Source organism: Podarcis raffonei, chromosome 9, assembly GCF_027172205.1.
Source record: "Podarcis raffonei isolate rPodRaf1 chromosome 9, rPodRaf1.pri, whole genome shotgun sequence".
NCBI lineage: Eukaryota > Metazoa > Chordata > Lepidosauria > Squamata > Lacertidae > Podarcis > Podarcis raffonei.
The window spans coordinates 1779159-1806139 of record NC_070610.1 but is presented as its reverse complement, the minus strand read 5'-3'; the positions used below and the strand labels follow the sequence as shown (position 1 = coordinate 1806139).

Genomic DNA, 26981 nt, shown 5'->3' with positions numbered 1-26981 from the left:
ACAGGAATAAAGACATGTAGATATATTTCTGTCTGTCTCTTTCCCCCTCCCTGGGAGAGGAGTGGGGGAGGAGTGGTGTGTTCTCCTTCACGTTGAGGAGAATCGCCGAAGAGACCTCCCTTGATCTTGCCGGCAGGCGCTGGCAGGGGAGGTAAACAAGGATTCAAGCCGGGCACCTGGAGGGTGGCCAAATTCCTCTGGACTAAGAGAAGAGCTGGAGGCTCTTCTGGCTTGAATCCCGACAAAAACAACAGTCTCCAACAGCTTTTGTTGACATCATGTCAGTTGGGGTGCCTTTTCACTTTGGCCCAATTGTCTGAAATCAAAGGAGATCCACAGCAAACATGGTTGCTGACTGAGGCTTTCTCAAGAATGGAGTCCCAATAAAATCCAGCATCCTGCCTCCCCTTTCCTGGCAAAGTATTCTGTCTACTTAGTACTCCGTCTAAGACCAAAGCAGGCATTTAAAGATGTCTGTGGGTTCACATCACACCCTCCAACTTCATCAGAGGTTTTAAGGGGAATGCTAGCCCCCAACTGTCCCTCCATACAGTGGTGCCCCGCAAGACGAATGCCTCGCAAGACGGAAAACCCGCTAGACGAAAGGGTTTTCCGTTTTGGAGGTGCTTCGCAAAACGAATTTCCTATGGGCTTGCTTCGCAAGACGAAAATGTCTTGCGAGTTCCTGCGGGGGTTTTTTCCTCTCCCCCCTTTTCCCCAAGCCGCTAAGCCGCTTATCAGCTGATCCGCTAAGCCGCTTAACAGCTGATCCGCTAAGCCGCTTAACAGCTGATCGCTAAGCCGCTTATCAGCTGATCCGCTAAGCCGCTTAACAGCTGATCGCTAAGCCGCTTATCAGCTGATCCGCTAAGCCGCTAATAGCGCTAATCCGCTAATGGGCTTGCTTCGCAAGACGAAAAAATCGCAAGACGAAGAGACTCGCGGAACGGATTCTTTTCGTCTTGCGAGGCACCACTGTATCTCCATTTAAGTCCCCCAGGGCTCCAGAGAGCCCAGGGGAATGACTTTCTGTGCTCGCTACCAGAAACAGAAGCCCAATTTGATATGCTACCTAATGAATTGTCAGTTATTTCTAAAACAGTAACTTATGCACACAATCTTGCTCTAACCAACCTGTCTGAGATCCAGGTTTTATAAATGACTGAAGATTTACCTATGAAGCTGGAGGAATAATCAGAAAGGGATAGGAGGCAAAGATTTTGGTCTACAAGGCCTACCGGAGAATCAGGAAGATTCATTATTCATTATTGACTGGCTATTCTCCCTGAATTTTAACATACCACTGTCCTCCAATGACACAGAGAGAGGACATGGGGGAGGCAGAAGCAGAACTATGCTAATTTGCTTTGAACACTATAGGCTCAAAGGCTCAATTTTCAGAGCACTACAGAATGTTAGAAACCTAAAATATGGTGAAGCTACCACTGAAATATTCCAGGATATCAGCCTGGCCACAGCTCTCCACCTTTACACATCAGCACTAAAAGAAGTGGGCAAAGTATATCGACGGGGCTTCCTTTTAAAGTTGATAGTCCAGCACAAAGGCAAAACATGGCTTTTGGGTGATAACCAGCAGCCTGACAACATGCTGAAAGAGCTCCAGTCCCAAGCAGCAGATGGCACTCCCCCCCAGCACCTCTCCTCAGCTCAAGTCTGCAAGAGCACCGGCTCAGGCTGGACAATCAAGAAATGCAGAAAGAAGGAAGGCAACTCCAAGGACAAAGTAAGAAATTTGTTTTGTTTTATTTCCTTATGTGTGAAAAGGATCTGGACTCTGCTCTAACAAGTGCAACAGTAAATGGTAAGAGCCCTTGTCCCAGGCTGGGAAGAGAAGATGTGAAGATTAGCAAGAAGCCCCTGCCTGTTCCGCTAATTGATCCTCAGTATCAAGGGAGGGATCGGCACCACTCCTATGTTCCTGATGGCATGCAGGAAAGCCACCTGAAGATTTGTGTACAAAGCTTTCAGTTTATGTCGTTTGATTTTCAAGTTAGAAGTGATGTATATGATATTTACCTCTTGTTTTGATGTATTCCTTTTTTATGTGGTAGACCAGTATTGTTTGTTATTGGTTCTGCTTTGTTTACTCAGGGATGTAATGCTATGAAAACTCAATAAAAACTGACATGATTGCCTCAAAGCTAATCCAAGTACAGTCGTACCTTGGTTTTGGAACAGCTTAGTTCCCAAACGTTTTGGCTCCCGAATGCCGCAAACCCGGAAATGACTGTTCTGGTTTGCGAACTATTTTTGGAAGCCGAACATCTGATGGGGCTTCTGATTGGCTGCAGCTGCTTCCTGCAGCCAATCAAAGCTGTGCTTTGGTTTCCGAACGTTTTGGAAATCAAACAGACTTCCCGAATGGTTTCTGTTTGACTTCCAAGGTACGACTGTAAGACAGAATTGTGAAGGCTGCAAATGTTAAAGATTTGCAGTTTACATTTCACATAATTTTTTCCCCTTCCCCTAAAGTAGCAATGAATGAAAAAAAAAACCTGACAACTCAAAGTATAACAAATATAGCATACACAGGTAACAAAACTATATGGCAAGAATATACACCCCATAAATATAAGTACAGTATCATGAGGTTATTCAGTTCTGATTCTATTTGCACAGATAATAATTTCTAGAAATAAGTTACTTCAAACACTAAGGGTGCAATACTATATACATTTACTCTACTGGGTTCATCCAACTTAGGATGGAAAATGCTCAAGCATATCTCAGTGTTTGTAATAAATCAGAGGTACTGATATTTTGAGGTTAAAAATCAGTTTTAAGGTTAAAAACCAGTTTCTGTGATGTCATATTTCAGTAAAACATGGTAATTTAAATTACCATTTCCAGCGGGGTAGTTATTGTTAGTCTGTTGCAGCAAAAGATAACAAAGAGTATTGTGACATTATAATGACTAACAAATTTACTATGCCACAAGCTTTTGGGGACCAGAGCCTGTTGGGAGTGTTGTGGGTATCAAGGAGTTAACACTGTGTGAAGTGGAAATGCTGACTCTGGCGCTATGAGTTGGCATCATGAGTGGTGGGGCATTGCCAGTTAGGATAAATACAGTGGTATCTTGGTTCCCAAACTTAATCCGTTCCGGAAGTCTGTTCTAAAACCAAAGCATTCTAAAACCAAGGCACGCTTTCCCATAGAACATAACGCAAAATGGATTTCCAGACTTTTAAAAACACACACCCCTAAAACAGCAATTTAACATGAATTTCACTATTTAACAAGACCATTTCTGGGTTAGGGTTAATTTTAGGATTGGGTTGGTGTTAGGGTAAGGATTAGAATTAGGGTTAGGGTCAGTGTTGTTTTATGTTTTCTTGTGATTTTGATTCACTTGTGGTTGGTTTGCTTTTTTCAGTTTGTGGTGTTGCTGCTTTTTCATGAGTTGCAAGTTTGTTGGCTTTGTGGTTTTCTGGATAGTTTCAGTTTTAATTTTGAATGCCAGCTGGGGAGCACAAAGCTTCCACTTCCCAGCGGAGAGATCCCTGCCCCCACTCCTGCTTGCACGGGAGTAGGAGCTGGATGGGGCCAGCGGCGGAGGAAGCCACTCGGGTGCCTGGGGTGGCGCGCCCAGGGGTGTGGCGCACTGCGGGGCCTCTGGAGTCTACCTGCCTCCTCCCACTCAACCGCCCTACAGCTGGGGGGGGGGAGGCAGTGGGTGGACCATTTGGGCAGCGCGGAGCCTGTGTGCGATCAAGCCACCATGTCTCTCCAAGGAGAGACCCCCTGCAGGCCCCGCGGTGAGTGCGGCCTGGCACCCTCAGTGGTGACACCCAGGGCAGCCTGCACCTACCGCATCCCCTTCCTCTGCCCCTGAATGGGGCAGCTCAGCTGAGGAGCGCCTCCGCTTCCCAGCTGAGAGATCTCCGCCCCTGCTCCTGCTTGCACGGGAGTAGGAGTTGGATTGGGGCTGCTAAGCTGGCGAGGCGCAGGCTCCATCACTTTTCCATCACTGGCTGCGTTCACCTCAATAGAGAAGTTTAAAGGAGCATCGTGTGGCAATGTGGAGACAGCCTGACAACTGCCTCAGCAGAAGTTTAGGGGCTCTCAGATGCAGCTGCTAGGCTACCTCCACCTTCGCCACCCCAGCAACTATTCCGCCTGGCTGCCTTCAGGTGGTGCATGGGCTCTGATGCTGAGATGGGGGCTCCTTTAAACTTCTCCCCTCAAGGGAGAAGTTTAAAGGAGCCCCCAGCCGAGAACCCCTCATTGGAAAGTGTGACGGAGCCTGCACCTCCCCATCTGAGCAGTCCGATCCAGCTTCTACTGGATCTCTCAGCTGGGAAATGGAGGCTTTGTGCTCCCCAGCTGAGCTACCCCATCCAGCTCCTACTTGCATGCAAGCAGGAGTGGGGGCACTCAAAACGGAAGTGTGGCACTGAAAAAGAAAGTGTAACACTCAAAACGGAACAGTTTGGATTCTGAAAAAAGTTTGCAAACCGGAACACCTACTTCCGGGTTTGCAGCATTCAATTTCCAAGTTGTTCATGAACTAAGCTGTTCGAAAAACGAGGTACCACTGTAGGTATGGCTGACTCCCCCTGCTGGCTTCTCCCGTGTATGTGATCCCTCCTGTGTATGATGATTCCTGGATGTAAGAAGATTGCTTTATGATGATGCAAGACTGCAACTTGAAGAAAGTCTACTTGAAATACAGCTTGACTCCTGAGTGCTTCATGGGGTACTTTCCGTCAGTCTGAATAGTAATAATAATTTAACAATAATTTTAGGCCACTCTGGGTGGCTTCCAGTACATATAAAATCATAATAAAATGTGAGACATTAAAAACTACCAGGGACAGGGCTGCCTTCCGATGTCTTCGCAACAGAGCCCACTTCATCAGATGCAAAGCCTCTTTATACATTTGATGAAGTGAACACTAATCATGGAAGCTTATAACATAATAAATTAGTCTGCAAGGTGCCAAAACTCATGGTTCCCGCCCCTCCCCAGCAAGTTAGGCCACGGTTCTGCTCCCTGTGTACAGACAAGAAAGAGGCTCTATATACTGATGCATATACCCCTGCCATTTAATCCTTCATCATCATCACCATCATCTTGCTGAGAAAATTAACTGACACACTCCTCTCCATCCTCCTACCCATGTTGGGCCACTACTCCTAGCTCTCTTATGAGCACCGTGTGTGCTGGGGTGCTTCTCATAAATAGCTCCACATGCTGCACTGCACCTGATGTGAGGCTGGCATGAAAGGGGAGGGTTAGGGTTCAGTTCCATGTGGAGTCTCTCTGCACTTTATTCTCCATACACAAATGGAGTTTTAGGCAGTTCCACCAAATCTACTGAACACTGGTGTGAAGGAACACAGTGTTAATAAATAGATTCCCAAAAACTTTGTGGTGTTACCATTAATGGAAATGGCTGTCTAATGAATTGTAAACATTATGTGTACATTTATTTAGCAGCCTTTAAATTTCTCACTTTTGGAAATATATAGCAAGGTGCATAAATTGTCAGTGAAACCTTTATCTATTTTTACCTGAGAATTTCCTTTGGAATATTAGGTGGTGAAGAATGGCTCTTTTCTTCCAATACCTCTGAAGACTTCTCCCTCTCGTCTCTTTCAGATACCACAACTTCAACTGCTGGCTCTACTTCAGTCTTGTTTCGATCAGATTTTGCCTCCATCTTTGCTTGTTCACATTGAAACATAAACACAATTGAGGGTTTCTCACTTGAATCTGATTTTGACTCACTGAACCAATTATGCCGTTGAACAGGAGGAGGGGGAAGCATATGAATGACAGTTCCATCAAGACCCACCAGTTTCCCCTTTTCTCTTTCTCTCTCTTCCTCACCTTCAGTCTTTCTGCGACGAAAGAAGCTCTTAAATGATATCCAGCGCTTGGGCTTTGCATCAAGAGCTCGCCTACCTTCGGAATGCAATACTGATTCAGCCTCTGTTGATCTTACGGGGCTTGTGGGCTTGGTCCAATTGCTGAAATGTCTCTGCAACACTTTGCTGGCATGATATGGCGAAGACGTGGAACGAGGAGGAGGAAATGGGGGAGTCTGTTCAGTCTGGGGATTTGTGGTATTCTGGGAGGCAGCCACTGGCTTTGAGGAATAGGCAACTAGTGACTTGGACAGGGTTTCCTTAGGCACCATTTCTGTGGAATTTCCTGCCTCACTCTCAGGACTCGACTGTGTGGTAAAGAGAGATTTGGGCCGCACTGGGACACTTTCACCTGTGTCTGCATCAGGAGGCAGAGAATACAATTCTTCCGCACTGCAAGACTTGGGTCCAGTCTGAGATACTTCTGGGGGAGACTGTGGAGGCTGGATAGAAGCCACAATTTGTGATAGTACTGTACAGGCATTTTCCCTACTTCCACTACATATCTCCTGTGTCTCTTCTGTTTTGGCCACAGGATCATGAAGAGTTCTTGGTATTTTTGTTGGGGAGCTGTGATCAGAGCTTTTGGATGAAGTCAGACCTTTGCCAAGACAGCTGTTGAACTCCTGAACCTTCTGAGCCACAGAGCCCAGTCTTCTCTCAGAGCTATTAGTTAACCCTTTAGCCTGGGAGAGTTCAGTAGATTTGCTAGTTATGTTTTTCAGAGCGGCATTTTCTGTTTCTATTTCTTCATATGTGTGGCTGATGACACTTGTGGTTTTATCTTTTACAGAGAGCTCTCCACTAGTCCCTAGAAAACTTTTATAGATTGCTAAATTGTCATATGCATTGGGATTGATTACAATAGGAACTTTGATTGCATTCTTACAACTTCTAGCATACGTTGGCTCATCATGAATAATGATTGGGAAGGGTGGCATGCCAGCATTATTGTAACTATTGAATTTTATTTCAGACAGGTTAGGAGATTTAACAGGGATTGTTTTTGTAGAAATATTGGTTGATGTAGGTGAAGCAGGAGCAGATTTGTGAATGTTCTTCCTTAAAGGTACAGAAGGTCCTGGTATGTTGGGAATTAGTTCCACTTTAGGAATCTTTTGCCGTGGGCTTGTACTGGAAGTCCAAACTTCCTGGTATCTGACTGCACTAGATTTTTTAAGATTGGTGTTCACTTGCCCAGATGATACAGAATGAGGCGCAACCTTTGTACTTAGAGTATCGTGTGAATTTGGATTAGATAGGCTACTTTTTGAATCACAGCTTCTCGTTCGATTCTCTATACATTCATGGGTCATGGCTGCTGATACATCCACAATAGTGTATGGCTTGCATATGGGTTGTTCCATGTTTACTACCCTATAAGGTTTTGCTTGTTCTTCAACGGGGAGTAAACTTGCAGCTGATGCTGGACTTGGCATACCTGAAGGACTACAGCATTCTTGCTTATCACTTTGAACAGCAATCTTGCCATCCTTTTCTTCCAACCTAAGGGCAAGCACAGCCTTATGAGTTTCCAAAGTTTTGGTAGCAATTTGAGGGTTTTTAGTTACAACTGTCAATTGCTGATCATCACAAAAGCTTTTGTATTCTTCCTCAATTAATTTGATATCTTTAGGAGTGCTAGGAGATAATCCACCATTGAAGAGCTTTTGAGAAGAACTGCTTGCTGTCCCAGAGCGAGACTCTTCAGTCAAAGAAGAGTCAGGAGACATGGAATCAGATGACACCATGCTTTGCATGCTTGCTTGCCCATAAAGAATCACAGTGTCATCTCCATAACCATTCAAAATTTCATCATAGCTATCATCATAGTCCACAGCACAAATCCTCTGGAGAGACTTGTTCCTTAAAGGCACTGTGTTCCATTTTTTGTCAACACAAAATCGGACAGGTGATAGCGTATTAGCCCTAAAGTTAGCAAAGCGTGGCTGTCCCCTCATGCGAATTTCCATTGCCAGCAGCTCTTCATCACTTTCATCCCAGCTCTCATGGTCTTCATGCGTATTGCCAAAAAGCAGATCATCCTCACTCTCATCCTCACTGGAGAATTCTGGGTAACAGAAACGACCACCTTCATTACTTATTACATCAGTGCTTCCACTCAGAACAACATGCTTATTTTGCGAATCCTTCATGGCACCCAACATGCAACTTGGAGGGACCTTTCTTTCTAATGACTTTTTATAACAATTGTTTATTCTTCCCAAGAATGCTTCCCTTGAATTAATTTCATTTCCTGTTAGAGAAGACGACGTGTCCAAGCCTGCAATTTCCTTCAACATTTCTGTCAGTCCATTATTGTTGCTTGGAGCTTTACCTACACCATCACTATTCCCATAAGGCCTATGAACATGACCATAACCTTCAATTTCTTCTTCATTATTATTATTGTTATGTGGGGTTTTTTTCAAGACAGTCCTATTTTGGTTCCAGCCTGCAATTGGCTTGTTCTCGCAAAGATCTTGTGGGCTGACCTCGCCACATATACCCTGTCCATCTACTGTCATCATGGTGGGTTTCACAGCTATAGTGGGTTTTTTTGCCACAGGAGGTCGAAAATTTCCTGTATTTTTAGTACGTTGGTTGTTGCTGTGACTTGCATTGATTTTCAGATTTGTAGAGACGGGAGGTTTTTCAGAAGCTGGAGGCAGTTGGTGCAAGTTTTTTGGCTTGAAGCAGTTTTTACATTCACCAGGTTTCCAGACATGTTCAGTGAATGCATTGCAAGCAGACATTTTCCCAGGGCTAAGCACTTGACTCTCAGAAGTTGTTCAATGCATGGTAAGCTCCTTTATTTGTTATCTTGCTTGTTCATCTTGTCTGTGTAATCAAATCCTGGTCATCCTAAAAAAGAAGAAAAAATGGTCATAAATGATCAATGAGAAGTTAGTTCCTACTCAAGAGGTTATGTCTCCCAACCTGTAGAAGAAGGAACTTCAGAAGTTCTATTTACCCTTCCATCTTTCACCCAAACTTACTTCAGAGGGTTATTGTGAGATGAAACAGGTATACAGAGAACCCAGAGAAAGGGCAGGATAAAAAAATGTGTTTTAACATAGGAACAAACCAACACTTTATCAGCCTTCCCTAACCTGACATGACCATGGAATACATAATCCCAGCAAGAAGTACGATTTGATAAACTAACACTAGTTAGTTAGTTAGCTAGCCTATAGTGCAGATGGTACTTTAAAGTAGTCACTACTTTAAACAGTTATGGCTTTCCACAAAGAATCCTGGGAGCTGTGGTTTGTTGAGGCTTCTGAGAGTTGTTAGGAAACATCTACTCCCCTCCAGGAGCTATAATTTTCAGAGTTGCTTAAGTCAGTCCCTCCTTCCTAGAACTCTGAGATTTGTAGCTAAGCGACATTGTGTGTGTTGTGTGCTTGCTTCAAATGCAACCACATGGAGGCTGTTCCTTGTGTCAACTATCTGTATGAGGGACACCCATGTAGTACCAGTGATTTTCAACCAAATCATTGTCTCCTCTCATTTTGCTTCTGATCACATGATTAAAAATGCTGAAACCACATAAGAAGCTGTTTATACAAATATATATTGGATGGAGCAGCCTACAAGCAAGTTGTCTTTTAAGCAGCTGCTCACAAAGCAAGCTGCCTTAGAGAATAGTCAATCTGAAAATTAACTGCAATTTGCTTTTGTAATGACTAACCTCAAAGGAAAAAACCAAACATCAACTTATTTACATCTAGAATTGTGTGGAAAAATAGAAATCTGTTTGACTGATTTGAATGAATATCACTTGAGCAGAGAAACTTTATTTATTTAGTGAAAAAACTATTCTGATGTTGATTTAGTGGCTGTCTCCTTGTGTGTGGATGTTATGGAATGCACACAAATTTACTGTAAATTGACAACTACATTACTAAATTGGATTTCACAAAATACAATACTGTTCAGAATATAATGGCAGTTGGCCTTTATCACACTGTGGTATGCAGCAAGTACAGGTAATGAAATCAGGTACTTATCTGTCACTCTGCATAAATACTAGATTGCTTTATAGTAAGTGATACTGTTAATTTTTATACTTAATAGGTAACCACTCCTACCAAACACCAGATGGAGCTGCAGTATAACACAAGATGAATGTGGTGGTTCCCTCACTGCAAGAAGTGAAGCTACAGAGAACCAGGCAAAGGGCCTTCCTGGCAGTGGCACCCTCCCTGTGGAACGCCCTCCCAACAGATGTCAGGGAGATAAAGAACTACACAACTTTTAGAAGATATCTGAAGGCAGCCCTGTATCAGGAAGCCCTTTAATGTGTAATGTTTTATTATGTTTTCACATGTGTTGGAAGCCACCCAGAGTGGCTGGGGCAACCCAGCCAGATGGGCAAGTAATAATAATAATAAAAAATAATAGTAATAGTAGTAGTAGTAGTAGTAGTAATAATAATAATAATAATAATAATAATATCACATGCAAGCCTTGGTTCACTATCTCATAAACAATCTTATAAGACAGTAGAACATGCATACTACTTTTAGCTGTTGCATACAAGATAATATTGCACACAATTACTGTATAAAACAATATGAATATAAGGTAGGCAAGTATGTTCTATATATTCTTGCTTCAAAAGTTTAAATTTAAGAAATTGCTTCCCAAAATATTGAAGATAATTAGGAAGATAGTTGAGAGAAATATTACTTTGGCTATCACCTGCTTTCAGGTAGCCATTGAAAAGCTTTTATCTGTTTAAAGCAGTGTCAGGAGAGTAAAATGTCTTAGAAAATACACTAGCATAACCACCAAAGAATTTGAGTTCACAAGGTTTTTAAAGGACTGGTTGGCTTATATGTATGTGTTCTTTGCCTTGATAAAGCAGCCTTTGCTTCAACATCTTTAGAACCACTGTTTTCTACTAATCAGACTGTGGCAAAATGATGCCTTCCATTGGACTTCAAATTTTAAGACAGGTGGAAAAACTTAAGTCTTTTATGATCACCACGTTAAAATAGACAAAATATGTGTATTATGAGCAATGGGGTGTGGAGAGAGTATAGGATTATTTTATTATTAGGCTTTCTGTCAGTATGCCTTTTACCATGTTTTTACTATGTTTTTATCATTGGTGTTCTGTAATGTGTTTTTAATGTTGTACACTGCCCTGGGATCTTTTGATAAAGGGTGGTATATAAATTGAATAAATCATAATAAATATTAATTAGTTTATTTTTGGGTTGCTGTTTTGTTACTGTTACAATTGTTTTATAGATTATAGATGCTGCATTGATTTGTTAATCATAAGACTTTTGCTTTAATTGTGATGTTTAACTTATTTTATACTTGTTGCTTTGTTAACAGTGTTTTTATACATTGTAATTGTTTCACTGATAATTTGTTAATTACTCTATATGATTTATGTTGTATTGGTGATGTTCTATTATGTTCTGTCATGTTACTGTTATTTATTATTTGTAAATTGCTTTGGGATTCATTTGAATGAAAAGTGGCTTAGAAATATAATAAATCGGATCAAACTGCTTTCTCATGTCTAGGTGCCAAACATTACTAAATGAATTGAGACAGACAGGAGAGAGGACTTAAAATCAGAGTCAGTTTGTGGGATGAATACTTTTCATGAACACCCTTTGTTATTCATTAGGTGCCCTAATTTCAGTGGTGCTGATAGAATATTTCAAAGTGCTTTAGTTTTATAGCATTAAAAAAGCCTATCGGTATTATAGACAACGGAAGACACTAATGAATTAAATAACCTGAAGGCTGGCAGAGACAGCAAAAGAAATCCCTTGACAGTCCCCTTTGATGACAAACTTCCCTGTTGCTCAAAAGGGTAAAACCAGTTGCAAGCAAGCAAGCAAGAACACAGCAAAATAAGAAATAACCTATTTGCAAACAATATCAACATGAATGTGGTCAAATTGTAATAATGAACTGCACAAAGTATAAGGATAGGTGTGTAGAGAACAAAAATTTAAAATTCTTTCATTGGGTTATTGGACCTTTCAGTGCATTAATTTGTGAAAGTTTTTTGTGTAGATTTTATTAACTCTAATGCAGGAAAATGTAGTCTTCCGAGACAAGAGTGAGCTATGGTTTTGAATACCAAAAAGAAAAAGTAAGATTGAGGAAAAAGTGAATACTGATATTTTAACTTCTTCCTGTGATACTAAAGACATCAAGGCAAAAGCTAGGGGGGAAATAGCTACATTATTTCCAGGACACACACACACACACACACACACACACACACACACACACACAGAGAGAGAGAGAGAGAGAGAGAGAGAGAGAGACAGACAGACAGACAGAGAGAGGAAGCCTGAAATCTCCACTTGCTTACAAGCAATTTCTTATGTTTACTTCTCTTGGTATTAACAATTTGTCTAATGAAAGAGATACATGCAGCCTCTTTTTTCTTCTATGTATTTCAGGCACTATTTCTTTGTTCTGGCAGGTCCTCTTCAGATGTGTGCTGTCTGAATCACAATGAAGACCTCCTACACTAATACTTTATACCAACATAATCCAGTTAAAAGGAACTTAATTGGTGTGCGCTATTCCCTCAATTTCAGCATTCTAAAAATGAATAGTCTCCATAAGTACCAGATGGTGACATGCACTAATTAATCAGGCCAGCTCAATGAATGAGCCTATTAAAATGAATGTACCTATTAGGCATGTGTTTTCAATGCTCTCTGCTGCAAAAGCCTCCCTTTAAATGAATGCCTGATTCATTTAGTGAGCAATACAGACAAGTGTGTGCTACAGTCATCTGAGTGTGCAATGGTGCCAGCCAATCAACTGCCTTTATATCATTAGATGCTTCGTGTCAAAGCATGGTTTATGTTGTTTTTCTTCTACTGGGAATGTTGAACACTTATCGTTTCACCTGTTTGGGAGGAGTTTGCCCACTTTCAGCATACTCCAGAATGTGCTGCAGGCACCACAGCTCAACCCTGACAGCTCTTCATAGAGCTAAGCTAATCATTATTTCACAGCAATAGGAGGCAATTGTGAGAGTTTTGCCTTTCATCAGCACTTCTAAGAAAAAGAGAAACCAAACTATGTTTCACCATACTGCATTCAGGCCATTACAAAATAATCAATTAAGATTTGCCCATAGAAAAAGCAAATATTGTAAGAATGTATAAATCACAAAAGGGTGCATAAATGTAAACGTCCTTGACAAATCTTCTCAATGCCTAATTTATACTACATGCATTTCATTCTATGATCCACTTGCCTTCTATCAACAAACACTTTGGGTGTTACCTACAGAAGCTTTGTGAAAATTGTTTTCCATGCTTGCAGATGTTGTTGAAACCAAAGGGTACTTGTGTTTCCAAAAATGACCACATTCAGGAGCTCTCCAGATTGACTGAGAACAATGTGCCTTGATATGCTCAGGTGTTTTAATAAAGAATAAATGATTGCATGGGCCACAAATCACTCCAGAAAATCACTGACATGAATATAAATATAGAATATGCAATGGTGAAGGGAATATAACTCATGTTGATCCCTCTGAAGTAAGCTACTACATTTATTCCTATGCAGTGTTCCAAGTGGGGAAAATGTCTAAATGCATCTCATAGGAGCTTTCTCTTTATAAAATTCATTGAATAATTTCTACATTCCTATGGCTAGAGCAGGCAGTACTTTGGGTGATATCCAACTTAACTGGTCTACTCTGAGTATGACTAATGTTAGGTATCACCCATTGTATTTAAATGCTATTTACACACATCAGTAAGTGTCATCCTAAGTTGTTATATATTGTTAACTAAACTAACATACAGTACATAAACTATTACAATTTCTTCCATTGCTTCTGTTATAAAACTGAGCTATAAATAGTTATAACTATTGCAGAGAGCAAGAAGAACCAGTGAATTACTTCTTTTTAGATTATTAATAAAGGCTAACATCAAGTGAATGGGACACGAGCGGTGCTGTGGTCTATACTACAGAGCCTAGGGCTTGCCGATCAGAAGGTCGGCGGTTTGAATCCCCACGACGGGGTGAGCTCCCGTTGCTCAATCCCAGCTCCTGCCAACCTAGCAGTTCGAAAGCATGTCAAAGTGCAAATAGATAAATAGGTACCGCTCCAGCGGGAAGGTAAACGGCGTTTCTGTGCGCTGCTCTGGTTCGCCAGAAGCGGCTTAGTCATGCTGGCCACATGACCCGGAAGCTGTATGCTGGCTCCCTCGGTCAATAAAGTGAGATGAGCGCCACAACCCCAGAGCCGTCCGCGACTGGACCTAACAGTCAGGGGTCCCTTTACCTTTACGTAACATCAAGCAAAGTGGTAGGAATAGGAAAATGAAAATGGTAGAAATAAATCTCTCTTTAAAAGACAACAATGGAAAGCTAGCCAATTCAGGTAATATAATGGAGATGAGGGACACAGTCCAGTGGTAGAGAAATGCTTTGCATATATAATGTTCAGGATTCAATCCCTGGTATCTCCAGGTGCCAAGAAAATAGCTCTGCCTGAGACCATGAATAACCACAGCCAGTTGGGATAGACAAGACTGGGGGAGATGGGCCAATGATCTTACAGCACAAGGCAGCTTCATGTTTCAAGAGGACCTCTTCTTACAGATGGGGGAAAGCCATTACAGAATGGAAGCAGAGAGAGATGAAAGGAGGATTGTTGCTTATCATTAGAGGTGTAAAGGCCCAGGGGGAAAAATTGAAAATATTCAGAGGGAAGTTTGTTCTTTCCCCCTTCAAAACCTTTGTCTTTTTCCAGGAAAAGAATATGTATTATGAAATGTGAAAGAGCAGAGAAACTTGTTTCAGTCTACACAAACCTTCAATTTTTAGAAGTCCATGATAAATATTATGACAAATACGAAAAAGCTGAAACTGATCATGATAGTTCAGAAAAGAAGAATGATTAAATTTCATGTAACATTCATTGTCTCTCCCCTGCCACACTTTTTCTCTGAATATTTCATGTCTGTTGATACTGAAGGACTGAAAATTAAAGTTTTCAAAATTCATAATACCGTATTTTTTTGCTCCATAAGACGCACCTGACCATAAGACGCACCTAGTTTTTAGAGGAGGAAAACAAGAAAAAAAATATTCTGAATCAAATGTTGTACTAAACTATTTAATAACCTACTGGTATATCATAATAATATTTCAACCATGTAAAGTGAACAGCAGTCAACAGTGGCATTAAGAACCATCACTGTCATTAACAAATGAAGAAACTTTTAGAAGACATCTGAAGGCAGCCCTGTTTAGGGAAGCTTTTAATGTTTAATAGGTTATTGTATTTTATTGTTCTGTTGGAAGCCACCCAGAGTGGCTGGGGAAACCCAGCCAGATGGGCTGGGTATAAATAATAATAATAATAATAATAATAATAATAATAATAATAATTTATCCCCTAGTAAGGGGGGCAGGCAATGGAAATATATGAGCTTCCCATGTTGAGTCCCTTAGATCTAAGGACTGTATGGTTGGCCCTACACAATTATTTTAATAAAGCCAAAAGAAGTGGGACTTCCTTCCCTTTTGTTCATTGCCGAGAGCTCTGGGGGCTTTCATATTTGGGAGGAATGAGAGAGAAATCCGATTCAATTCCCATTTAAAGTCAAACCTACCTAATTGACACCTTCGTACACAACACAAGGACCAAACCACGGCCACACTTCAAATTTCCCATTTCTGCAAAGGAAGGCACTACTGTCCCAGCAAGACCAGTGGCAGAGGGAAGGTCTTGCATGGTGGCACGTCGCCTGTGGGGATGTGGGACGTCGCCCACACAAGCATCGTCCCAAGGGGGTGGTGCGCGCCCGCCCATCAAAATGGGGTGGCCAAGCATGGGGGAGGAGGGATTACATGGCTCCCGCTGTGCTTGCTTTACACCCATGTAAGCAGCTCTTGTCCCGCTTTGCTGCTTTAAAGTGAGCCATGGAGGAGGGAAGGGAGGGGAGCCATGGCTCCCGTCCGTCCCTCCTCCGTGCAGCATTTGCTTCATAAGACGCACAGACATCTCCCCTTACTTTTTAGGAGGAAAAAAAGTGTATCTTATGGAGCGAAAAATACGGTAATTTTCTTTTTTTACTATACAGGGGTACCTCTGGTTACGAACTTAATTTGTTCTGGAGGTCCTTTCTTAAGCTGAAACCGTTCTTATCCTGAGGTGCGCTTTTGCTAACGGGGCCTCCAGCGCGCGATTTCCGTTTGCATCCTGGGGCAAAGTTCGCAACCAGGAGCAGCTACTTCCGGGTTAGCGGAGCTTGTAACCTGAAGCATTTGTAACCAGATGCATTTGTAACCAGAGGTGCCAGTGTAATGCTGATGGTTTTGTATGTTTTTATTGCCCACTCCTCATAAACTGGCAAAGCCACATAAGTGCTAGGTTCCTTCTTCAGTTCAGAAGCTTGTAGCTTCATTTGCAATAATTCTTTTAAAAAAGGAAAAGAAAGAAATCCAATTCACAATTATTGTCTGAATAAACTGTACTTTAGAACGTATGAACCACCTGCTGGACCACCTGCCACTGACCCATCTAGTCCAGCCTTCTATTCTCACAGTGGCCAACCAGATTCCTGTGGGAAACCCTCAAACAGGACCTGAGTGCAAAGGCCTTCTCCCCCTCCTGTGGTTTCCAGTGACTGGTCTTTAGGAGGAGACTGACCATGGAGGCGGAGCAAAGCCATCATGGCTGGTAGCCATGGATAACCTCTATGTGGATTAGGTACACACAAGGACTAAAATGAGTTGCTAGGCAGTAAAGACACCCAGTTACATGTGTCTACATAGAAATGAGACCAGGCACTTCAAAGAGTGAAGAGTAAAAAGGCACTTCAATACAGCATGGCATATTCCCGTGCCCAGATATACAATTTCCTTACATAGCTTCCATGGAAATCCCTTGGAACATTTTTAAACATACTCCAGGGCACACATATTCATCTCCTTCAAGTGCCAGTTAAGTAACTGCATACTGACTGGGAAGATGACAAGTTTGAAAGCTAGTCACTGCTTGTTCACTGTGTGTCAGAATACTAAAGTGTCCCCAAAAAGGGAGCAATGATAATAGTAGTGAACACCCAATTGATTCTAGATGATAAAATAATTGATACTGAACAATAGCAGAATGTGATATACCATATTTTTCGCCCTATAGGATGCACCGGCCCATAGGATGCACCTAATTTTTTGGGGGGGAAATAAAGAAATAAAAATCCCCCCCCCAGTCGCGGGGGAAGCCTGAGCTTTTAAAAACGCACCTACCTAGTTTTTAGAGGAGAAAAGGATATCTGCCCAAAGTGCGGGGCGCTCTGCTTCAGAGCGCCCGGCGCTCCGGGCGGCAAGCTGCTATCCGCAGCCTAGGGAGCCTTGCGGGAACTCCCGCAGGGCTCCCTAGGCTGCGGATATCTGCCCGAAGCGCGGGGCGCTCTACTTCAGAGCGCCCAGCGCTCCAGGCGGCAGGCTGCTATCCGCAGCCTAGGGAGCCCTGCGGGAACTCCCGCGGGCTCCCCAGGCTTGCTGATAGCTTCCTGAAGCCTGGAGAGCGAGAGGGGTCGGTGCGCACCGACCCCTCTCGCTCTCCAAGCTTCAGCGAAAGCCTGCATTCGCCCCATAGGACGCACACAGATTTCCCCTTCATTTTTGGAGGGGAAAAAGTGCGTCCTATAGGGCGAAAAATACGGTATATACAAAGCCTCTTCTAAACAAAAAAGATTGCACAATTATTCCTCATCTACTTGCAAAAAGTATCCCTGATGAGACTATCACCTGATACTGGTGGTATAATGGATTAGGTTTGGACGTAGGGGAACCCAAATTCAAACCCGCTTTTTGTTAAATGTGCAGTGGGGCTCTTTTATAAGAGACGTTTAAGAAAGCTGCTTCTCCAAAGCAGCCTTCCCCAAGCTGTTCTACAACTCCCAGCATCACTGGCTTAGCTGGCTGAGGGTGATAGGACTTTTACAAAACATCTGCAGGGTATCAAGTCTGGGAAGGCTGCCTCCCATTGTTTATAAACAGGAAAGAAATAAAGGTATTGTCATGACCCCAAAGGCCAGCAGTGACCTGGACCCAGGCCCAGAGGCTAAGGGATCAGTGGTGCCAAGGAAGGTGGAAAAGGCCCAAGAACCACAACTGAAAGAAAAATGCCCAATACAAAGATGGCAGTAACATCTGGACTGAGACACCTCAATCCAGGTCTAGCAAAAGGCTAGCATACTTACTTCCAAAAGCCTCTCACACCACAGAGCTGGTGCAGTAGTATAGGCAGAGTGCTCCCAGGATGAGCTCTTGGAGAGAAGGAGTGCTGGGAATCCGAGCCAGATGCCTGCCCCACAAGGTCTTCTACCTTTCCAAGGAGGGGGAGGCAGGATATCAAGGCATTAAAGGCTACAGTCTGGTCTCAAGAATAGTTGGAGCAACTTGCTTACTAGGAGCGCTTGGTGATATGATGACCAGCTTACCTTGCCCTATGGTGTTCTATGAACTTCTTCTCAGAAGCAGAATGGTATATACGTACATTAGAGGAAGATAGAAACAATTACTCCTCTTCATAATAAATTCAGCTCTAGATGTTTTGCTAGTTGGCCAACTTTGCAAGACTCAAAAACCACAGAGAGGGAATGTGTCTCACTCTTAGTTATAACTTAGTTAAAACTCTTAGAAAAAACAATTGGTATTTTACTGAAAATTGCTAAACTGAAGATGGGAAGAGAGAAACTGGACTGAGTTTATTCCCTGTTCAGTAAAGCAATAACTTCCGTAATATTAGTCCTGATTTGTAGTCATAACAACATTATCAGAGATGAGGCTGTTCCAGCAGAGTAATATATAGTATTTGTATTACAATTCACTTGTTTATTTTTGGCTTTGATAGAAAAGATTATTTTTGTTATGAATAATCACAGAATGATTTACTTTTAGATGATTCTAACTTGCTTCACTTAGTTATGGCAGCTCTGAAAGATTAGAAAATCTTATTCACATGCCAGTCACACATATGTGCTTGATAGTTTTGGCTGGGAGAGGGAGAAGAAAATGGAAAAGGTACTTTAATTTAAAATGCTGATTTACTATTAGAATTTCACAACAAATGGCCTGTATGAGTGCATCTATAATAACTTGTGCAGGCAAAAATTCAAAGATTCTCAAACATGCTAGCTTCTAATTACTACGACCCATTGAGTATCAAGTAAGAAATTTTCAGCTATTCCTACATAGAGTTTTCTGTTAGAATGCTTAGGAGAAATACCACTTCATGCTTATGGATGAATTCATTTCATGTTGTTTTTAATGGTGGGATAAGTAAATGCAGGTTAGCCAGAGTATTTCCCAACACTTCATAATCTCAGGGCTACTTCAAACACTAACAACTTTACTTCACAGAAATTCACATCAAGTACTACTTCCCAGGGTTGCTTCAAATACCATTCTGAGTACTACTTCAAATGCACTTCTATGGAGGCGGAGCAACAGAGGCATGGGACAGAGGGAGTGAACTCTTGGGCGAATGGAGCAAAATTGAAGCCCCAGCGGTGTCCAGGGAAGGCAGCACCTGGGCCAGGCCCTTCCTGCTGTCCCAATCTTTTCCTTTCTCTCAGCCCCTACCTGTCCTGCTACACGCAGCATGTCCCCTCCGGCTGCTGCAGCCAGAAGTTGAATGGGGAGGAATTTCTCCTCCCACACGCTCAGCACCATCAGTGGCAAATTTAATCTAAAATCTTAGGTGCAGTATACTGCACCCAGAATTCATAAACTGCTCACGCTAATGAAATTCCCTTTTGTAAAACATGCCCAGTTCTATGTGAGTTTTGAACACATTCTTTTCTTGTTGAATTATTTGTGGGGCATAGGAATTCTTTCATATATATTTTTCAAAATATAGTCTGGCCCCCCAAAAGGTCTGAGGGACAGTCAACTAGCCCTCTTTTGCTGACCCCTGGTGTAGCAACTTCCTGAAGCATCCCTGCCTTTAGCACAAGCTCTGAGGATTCTATTATCAAATGCAATCAAATTTGGCAATTGGTGGCTGTCCTAGAAGTTATTTTTCTTTTCTTTTTGCACAGGCGCGGATAGTTTACAGAGGTGCCTGTTCTGTCAGTCCACAATCTAAATCAATCTTACAATATACAGTAATAGGTCATTCCTGAAGTTTCCCTGGGTTTCAAGAGCTTTTTGTTGCATGGCACAGTAAACTATTACAGCAGAGAGCTGCTGCCAATGTAGAAACTCTCTTTGGATCCTGGTGATGTCTTAATGCTTGCAAACAGACTCCTATTACATACATTCAATAATTCCATTCAGTTCAAAGCTTATGGTTATGCAAATTTAAGACTGAATATTAATGCAGGAATACTTTCACTACAGTGAAAAGAGCAGTTCAGTCATTTTGAATTTTTCTCACTATCATGAAAATTACTTTAGAAATTAAAATTACTTTTAGCAACATATGGACTAAACTCATGGTTTTATAGTAATATTATTATTATTATTATTTATAGATCAAAGCTAACCCCACTGCCCCTGCCTCACAGTCACACACAACGGAAGAAAGGGGCGGAAGCGAGGAAACAAGAAAACAGCAGAGAGAATTTTTTTTCCTATTTTTTATCTTTATATAGAAAACAGACCAGAAAAGAAGTGGGAACAACACAAAATGGTGATTGGGAGGCAGAGATGATGGAGAACGGGGAAGAGCACAAAATGGCAATCAGAACCAGAGGGAGAGAGAGGGAGAGAAGGAGAGCAATAGAACAGCCAATGAACAGCAACTGACACTCAAGAGTGATCGGAATGAGAAAAAAAGGCAAAACTAAAATCGTGAAAAAGAGATGAATGAATTGCCTGAGAGAAAGCTGCAAAAATGGGAGTGTAAATAAATGGGTGTGTGTGAGTCTTTGATGGAGGCAGAGCAGACTTGGGTGCTTCAGTGAAACATGGGGGTTCCTGCCTCCCATGACACACTATGTACTAGCTTTTACTGCTTGACAGGCCCTAAAGCCCAAACCAGCAGGTTCAGATCTCATGGTTTTATACACTGAATAAGATTTTTATTGAAGTTTTTCATAATACACTAAGATAACAGCTACAAAAAATATAAATAAGTAGCATACACAGTTCTCTCTTAAGTAGCTCCTCCCAGTATTCACCTGGGATCTTTCCTTTCTCCTCCCAGCCTCTTACCCTGGGATACCAACACTTCCCTGTTCTCCCATCCAGAGTCCTCCATCAACCACCTACCACCCCACGAGCATGCATTCCCTGGACCCTAATAAAGACCCCAGACATAGGATTCCAAAGAAAAAGGAAAAATAGGAAAACAAAGAAGAGAGACAAAAAAGAGGGGGGGGGGGGATGAAAAGAAACAATAAGAAGAAAAGAAAGAGAAAGGGAGAGAGAAAAAATAAAGGACAAAACACAAAAGGGGGAAAACATTATTCTTATAGATCATGTTGTTATTCATTTATTCATTGCATTTATACCCCACCTTGTTCCCCATGATTCTCCTCCTCCTCATTTCATCCTCACAAGAACCCTGTGAGGTAGGTTAGGCCAAGAGAGAGAATGACTGACCCAAGGTCACCCAGTGAGCTTCATGGCTGAGTGATGACTTCAACCCGTGTTCCAGGTCCTAGTTTGACACTCTAACTGCTATACCACACTGGGTCTTGTAGAACACAATATCCCAATATGCAACAAAACCCCCTCAAATACTGTACTAAAACAGGACAATGTAAATATTAATAGTATGCATTAAATTTGCCCATACCTGGCCATAACTAAGTACAGTGGTACCTCGGGTTACAGACACTTCAGGTTACATACGTTTCAGGTTACAGACTCCGCTAACCCAGAAATAGTACTTCGGGTTAAGAATTTTGCTTCAGGATGAGAACAGAAATCACGCAGCGGTGGTGCAGCAGCAGCGGGAGGCCCCATTAGCTAAAGTGGTACTTAAGGTTAAGAACAGTATCAGGTTAAGAACGGCCCTCCGGAACGAATTAAGTATGTAACCAGAGGTACCAATGTAGAAGCAAAATTTTACACTGTTAGAAAATGCACACAACTAAATTGTTTTATTATTGAAATTCTAAGGCTCTTGTACTTTCCCCCACTATTACATAAACACCACCAGCATTCAGTGTCCAATTATTACCATTTAGCTTCTGAAATAATAAACTAATTATTATGGGAAGATGTTAAAATTTCATTAAACATTGTCTGACACTAGGTAGCACTGAGTTGACTTGATGAAATTGGAAATAACCATCAAATAAAGCCTTACAACCCAGTCTAAGAATAAAGATTACACAAATTCCCTGTATTGCTCACTCATTAGTGCTCTTAGGCATCAGTAGTTTTAAGTGCCTATAAAATAACCATCTAATTCAATTTTATTTTATCATAGTTTTTTGTGTTTTTCTTCTGAGCAACTTGATGTAGCTAACACCGATAGCATCAGAGTTTTGAAAAGGTATGTTAAGCTACTTCTTCCTTTCCCAAAAGAAGGATCCATACACACTGAAATGCCGGCCAGCTTCAGTTCTATTGACATCCTCCACTATGGTTTCATTGTCATACTGATGGAAATACAGTATTGCCAACCGTTGATTCCCCAAGGCAGCTCTTCCAGGTGAGTCACACATATCAAAGTATGTATGGAAACAGAGTATCATAAATTAAACTTAGGACAAATACAATCAAACATAGCAGAGCAACAGGCTCTGGAGGACACATGCGGTGATGAGTCGGAGTGTGGCGCATGTGCGCATGCATGCATACAATCCCTCTCATGTGCACACACAGATTCACTCACAGGGAGGACAAAAGGATTAAACCCACCCTTCATATCTTTCTTCCCATCCCTCCCTTCTTCGTCTTTCCATCTGGACAGATTCTCTTGGCCAGCTTGCAAGGTGCATGAACAGAAGAAGGTTTGGCTGAGAGACAGTGACTAGTACAAGGTCACACAGTGAATTTTGTCATTGATTTTAACCCTGGACTTGATTTTAAGTCCTAGCCTGGACAAAAAGATGTAGAGGCAAATAAGCTGGGGAGAGAGGAATAATATTTTCCCATAGGTCTGGAAATTTATGAGGGCTGTGTGGCACCTTTTTAAACTAACCAATTCATACTGGAATCTTGTACATACTTACCAGGGAACAATCCTTATGGAATTCAGTGGGACTTACTTCTGAGTAGGGCTGGGTGATATCTGGTTTCCAACATCACAATACTGTATATCACCAGCTAAACATTGCAATATACTGATGTATCACAATGTCTGAAATAAGGATGGAGCTATGTAGAGGCATTGGCTGCCTTCAGTTTTCCTTGCATTGTGATTTTGCATAGCGCGCGCGCACCCCCCCCCCATGATTCACGATATATTGCCAGCCCAAAAAATTATGAAACCAATATAACAATATGGATTTCAAACCAGTTTTGGACGATTTATCGATATATCACCCAGCCCTATTTCTGAGTACAGTTGTTGTGGCATGAATCCACATTAGCAATTGTGACAGCCTTTCTAAGCCAAGGTAAGAATATTTGGTGTTAAGCATTGATAAAACTGAAATGTTTAAGTATTCAGTATTTATTTGCAAAGGAGAAGAACAGGAAGAAGACAGGTGCTACACAACATTTATCCTAGAAGAGAAGCAACTGTGACAGCACAAAGCCCATTTGAATCAGAGTAAGACACTTTTCAGCATAGCTTGGTGCTGTTAGTAAAACTACAGTGCTTATGAGACATTTGAATCTCCAATCCTATTAGCTTTGGTCTTCTTTTAGCTACTAGCTATTGACTTTGGTCTCCTCTCTTACACAACTCTGGTCACTTTTCCTTATGACTGGAATTCCCCCTCCCTTTTCATTTCTATTTTTACCTACCATATTGTTTCACTCCTACAACCCAATTGCCACCAATGTGTCATAAGAAATATGCTGTATATAATAATCAATGTAACATTTCATAATTGGGAAAAAGGAGTCAATATAACTTCTGATTTATGGTATTGTCAGTAAACAGCATGCATTGCAGGCTAGAATTTTTGCTTTGAATGTGTGTCTGGCTAGTTTCTATAGCAACTGCACACATTATTTTTCTCCTTAAAACATTTTTTACTGCTTCCATTTATACTTAGTTTTATTGATCATTATAGGGCTGAGAATGAGGGTTCTGCCTTTGTCAGTCCTGAATACAATATCAGTGGTTTTCTTCATTAGCCTCACTAGAAATAGTGCTGTTGCTGTTTTCAGAAGAACTAACTAGAATTACATTATAATGAATGTCAAACTGTATATAAGACACTGGAGGGAAGACAATAAGATCATAGAATTGTAGAGTTGGAAGGGGCCCAAAGGAACATCTAGTCCAACCTCCTGCAATGCAGGAATGTGCAGCTGGCCCATACGGGGATCAAATCCACAAACATGCCAGTAACTGAGGCAGGTCTTCCAGATGAACCTTGGAATTTTCAACACACTCTTCTGTCAGGATTTCTGCTGCAGATTTAATTGGACAGTCCATCAAAATTCAGGACAAATACTTTTCTTCATCCCCCCATTTAAAATGTATTAAAACAAGATTTTTAACTGAGATGCCCAGAAAGCTTTCTGTCCTTTGTTTTATATTTTAAGCTATCATAAGATGAAATTGCCAATCAACAGGGATTTCACAACAACTTTAACTGGCCAAGCTACACAAAAAAATTATGTGGTGCCACTCTAGTTTGTACCATTTAGAACCATTGTACCATTTGAACCATTTAGAACAGGAACTGCATATCTGAAAGCCAAGAATGGTAAGATAACTCCTTTAGGTTCCCAACTTTTATTGTTGCTGATGAAACCAGAAAAGCATTTGAGTCAAATGGCTCAGAAACTGTTAAGAGAAGTGATCTTTCTGTTTTGTTTTGGTCTACAATATGTTTCTATGTTTAATATTTATTCTGAACAAGATGTTTTCTGAACAAGTAACATTCCACGCCCCCTTGATAAAGTTGTTTTTTGTAACAGAAGTTGCACTTAATTTCTGAGTAAGCCTTTACAGCTAGATATCAACAACTCAACAAAATATTTACTCTTATAACAATGTAGCATGCAAACTTGATTTTGTAAAAATCTTTTAATAATTATCTGTTGACATTTAGATTATCCCCAATAGGTTTTAAAAGTACCAAGGAAAATGTATCAGGGGAGAAGCATTTCCACATTATTCACTCAAAAGATACACAATTTCTATCTCAGCACATTACCTTCTGTCTTTATAAAGGACATTGGCAGTGCACTAGAGAAGTAGATTAGATAAAGGAACAAGCAGCCTTGACGCCTCAGAAAAAAAATCCTAGGATAACAAAGATTACATCTTTTTAATATCCATGCTAGATGTCCTCTGAATACAGAAACGAATAAAGGGGACTCATTAGCACACACTTTTCTCACAGTCAAAATTGGAACAGATTATTACTATTATTATTATTATTATTATTATTATTATTATTATTATTATTATTTAAATCTGGAAATCTCATATAGCACTAAGGCTAACCTTAACACAATGAGCAGATGTGCAGGTTCCTGGAGAGAAAATCAGGACTACAGTGCTTTATGCCTGGTCCTGCTGCTGTGCCAAGCTGTGGCTTGGCTTAGCATTATGCCCAAACCTGGGTTCATGGGTTGCCTCATTTCAGGCAAACCACAAACCTGTGTTTGGATGCAGTTCTAAGCTAAACAACTGCAACTGCAATCCCATATGTTGGCTAATTCACACTAAGCAATGGCTGTGCTGGGTCAGTGTTTCATATTCCTCACACTTCTTTTAATTCTGATTTGACAGGAGGTGTAAACCATGGTTTGCCATTCAGATGTAATAAATAATGATCTGCACTAAAGAATAAGCAACTAAATAAATTGAGTGCAAGGGGCTGAGGAAAGAACTACAATCCTATGTATTGGGAGACTAGGAATGTTGCATCTGAATTAACTGTATCTTCCCAATGGAGGTTGTCTGAGCTTCAATATGTTTCTGAAATGCAAACTAAACCTTGCTAAAATCCATCAATATAGGAGTAAAATAATGTAATCAAACATTGTTAAGCAGGTCAGGACATACTTTGCTTAAAAGCGATTATAAACACATGTTGTAATGTTCATTTAGATTTCACCCAGTGAGTCAAGTGGAAAAATTGTGTTCACCAGCAGAAAACCAACTGAAAAACATGTATCCAAAGGACACAGACTCTTTCCCATTCCACAGCCTTCAGTTGTTGAAGAGGGAAAATATAATCTAAATAGTAGCCTTTTTATTTCCTGTCCAAATTATACAATGCATCAATGCAGCTGAGATAGTTCTGTTCAGAGAGCACTACTCAACCCTTCCCAAACCCTAGAGGAATTCCTCCCACACAGAAACATCTAGCACTTCATAAGCCAGAACAATCAACTACTTTTATTTAAATCTTAATCCAGGGCTACTGATAAATGGATAGAAAGGGTAGGGTTTTAGGGAGCCCAAAGCCAGTACCGGGCTCACTCTCAGCTTTTCTTTTCTTTGAAGTAAGTTCCTATGTGCTCTAGAAGCAAAGTTTTCTAAGCCAACTTGTAATTTTTGTGAAATGAGCTAGCCTGGCTGCTGCTCCAGAGAAGCGGACACGGAGCAATGGTTCCAAACTACAAGAAAGAAGATTCCACCTAAACATTAGGAAGAACTTCCTGACAGTAAGAGCTGTTCAACAGTGGCATTTGCTGCCAAGGAGTGTGATGGAGTCTCCTTCTTTGGAGGTCTTTAAGCAGAGGCTTGACAACCATATGTCAGGAGTGCTCTGATGGTGTTTCCTGCTTGGCAGGGGGTTGGACTCGATGGCCCTTGTGGTCTCCTCCAACTCTATGATTCTATGATTCTAAGTCCCTGCCTTGCAGGGTTTTACACAATGAATGAAGACAATGCATTATTGGCAAATGACATTTCAGTTACCTCCCAATACCCAGACTTGTGTGAAGTGAACTCATAGCTTTCAGCAGCAGCATTGTGTCTGCTTGCTACCCACTGTCCTCTCTCTACGCGCATCTAGCAC

The 26981-nt window shown here is 41.4% G+C and overlaps 1 protein-coding gene across 3 annotated transcripts in view; it reads right to left on the bottom strand.

Annotated features, from left to right (window-relative positions):
• Nucleotides 1-26981, bottom strand: part of PEAK1 (pseudopodium enriched atypical kinase 1) — a 71714-nt gene that overhangs the window by 24997 nt on the left and 19736 nt on the right. For 2 of the 3 annotated variants that reach the window (XM_053402640.1, XM_053402642.1), the window contains exon 2: nt 5539-8760. In XM_053402640.1, coding sequence (XP_053258615.1) covers nt 5539-8651 — 3113 coding nt within the window. In that variant the 5' untranslated portion in view covers nt 8652-8760. Of the gene's footprint in view, nt 1-4527; nt 4736-5538; nt 8761-26981 lie in introns of those variants that run through there. The other variant, XM_053402643.1, reaches the window with a different exon arrangement.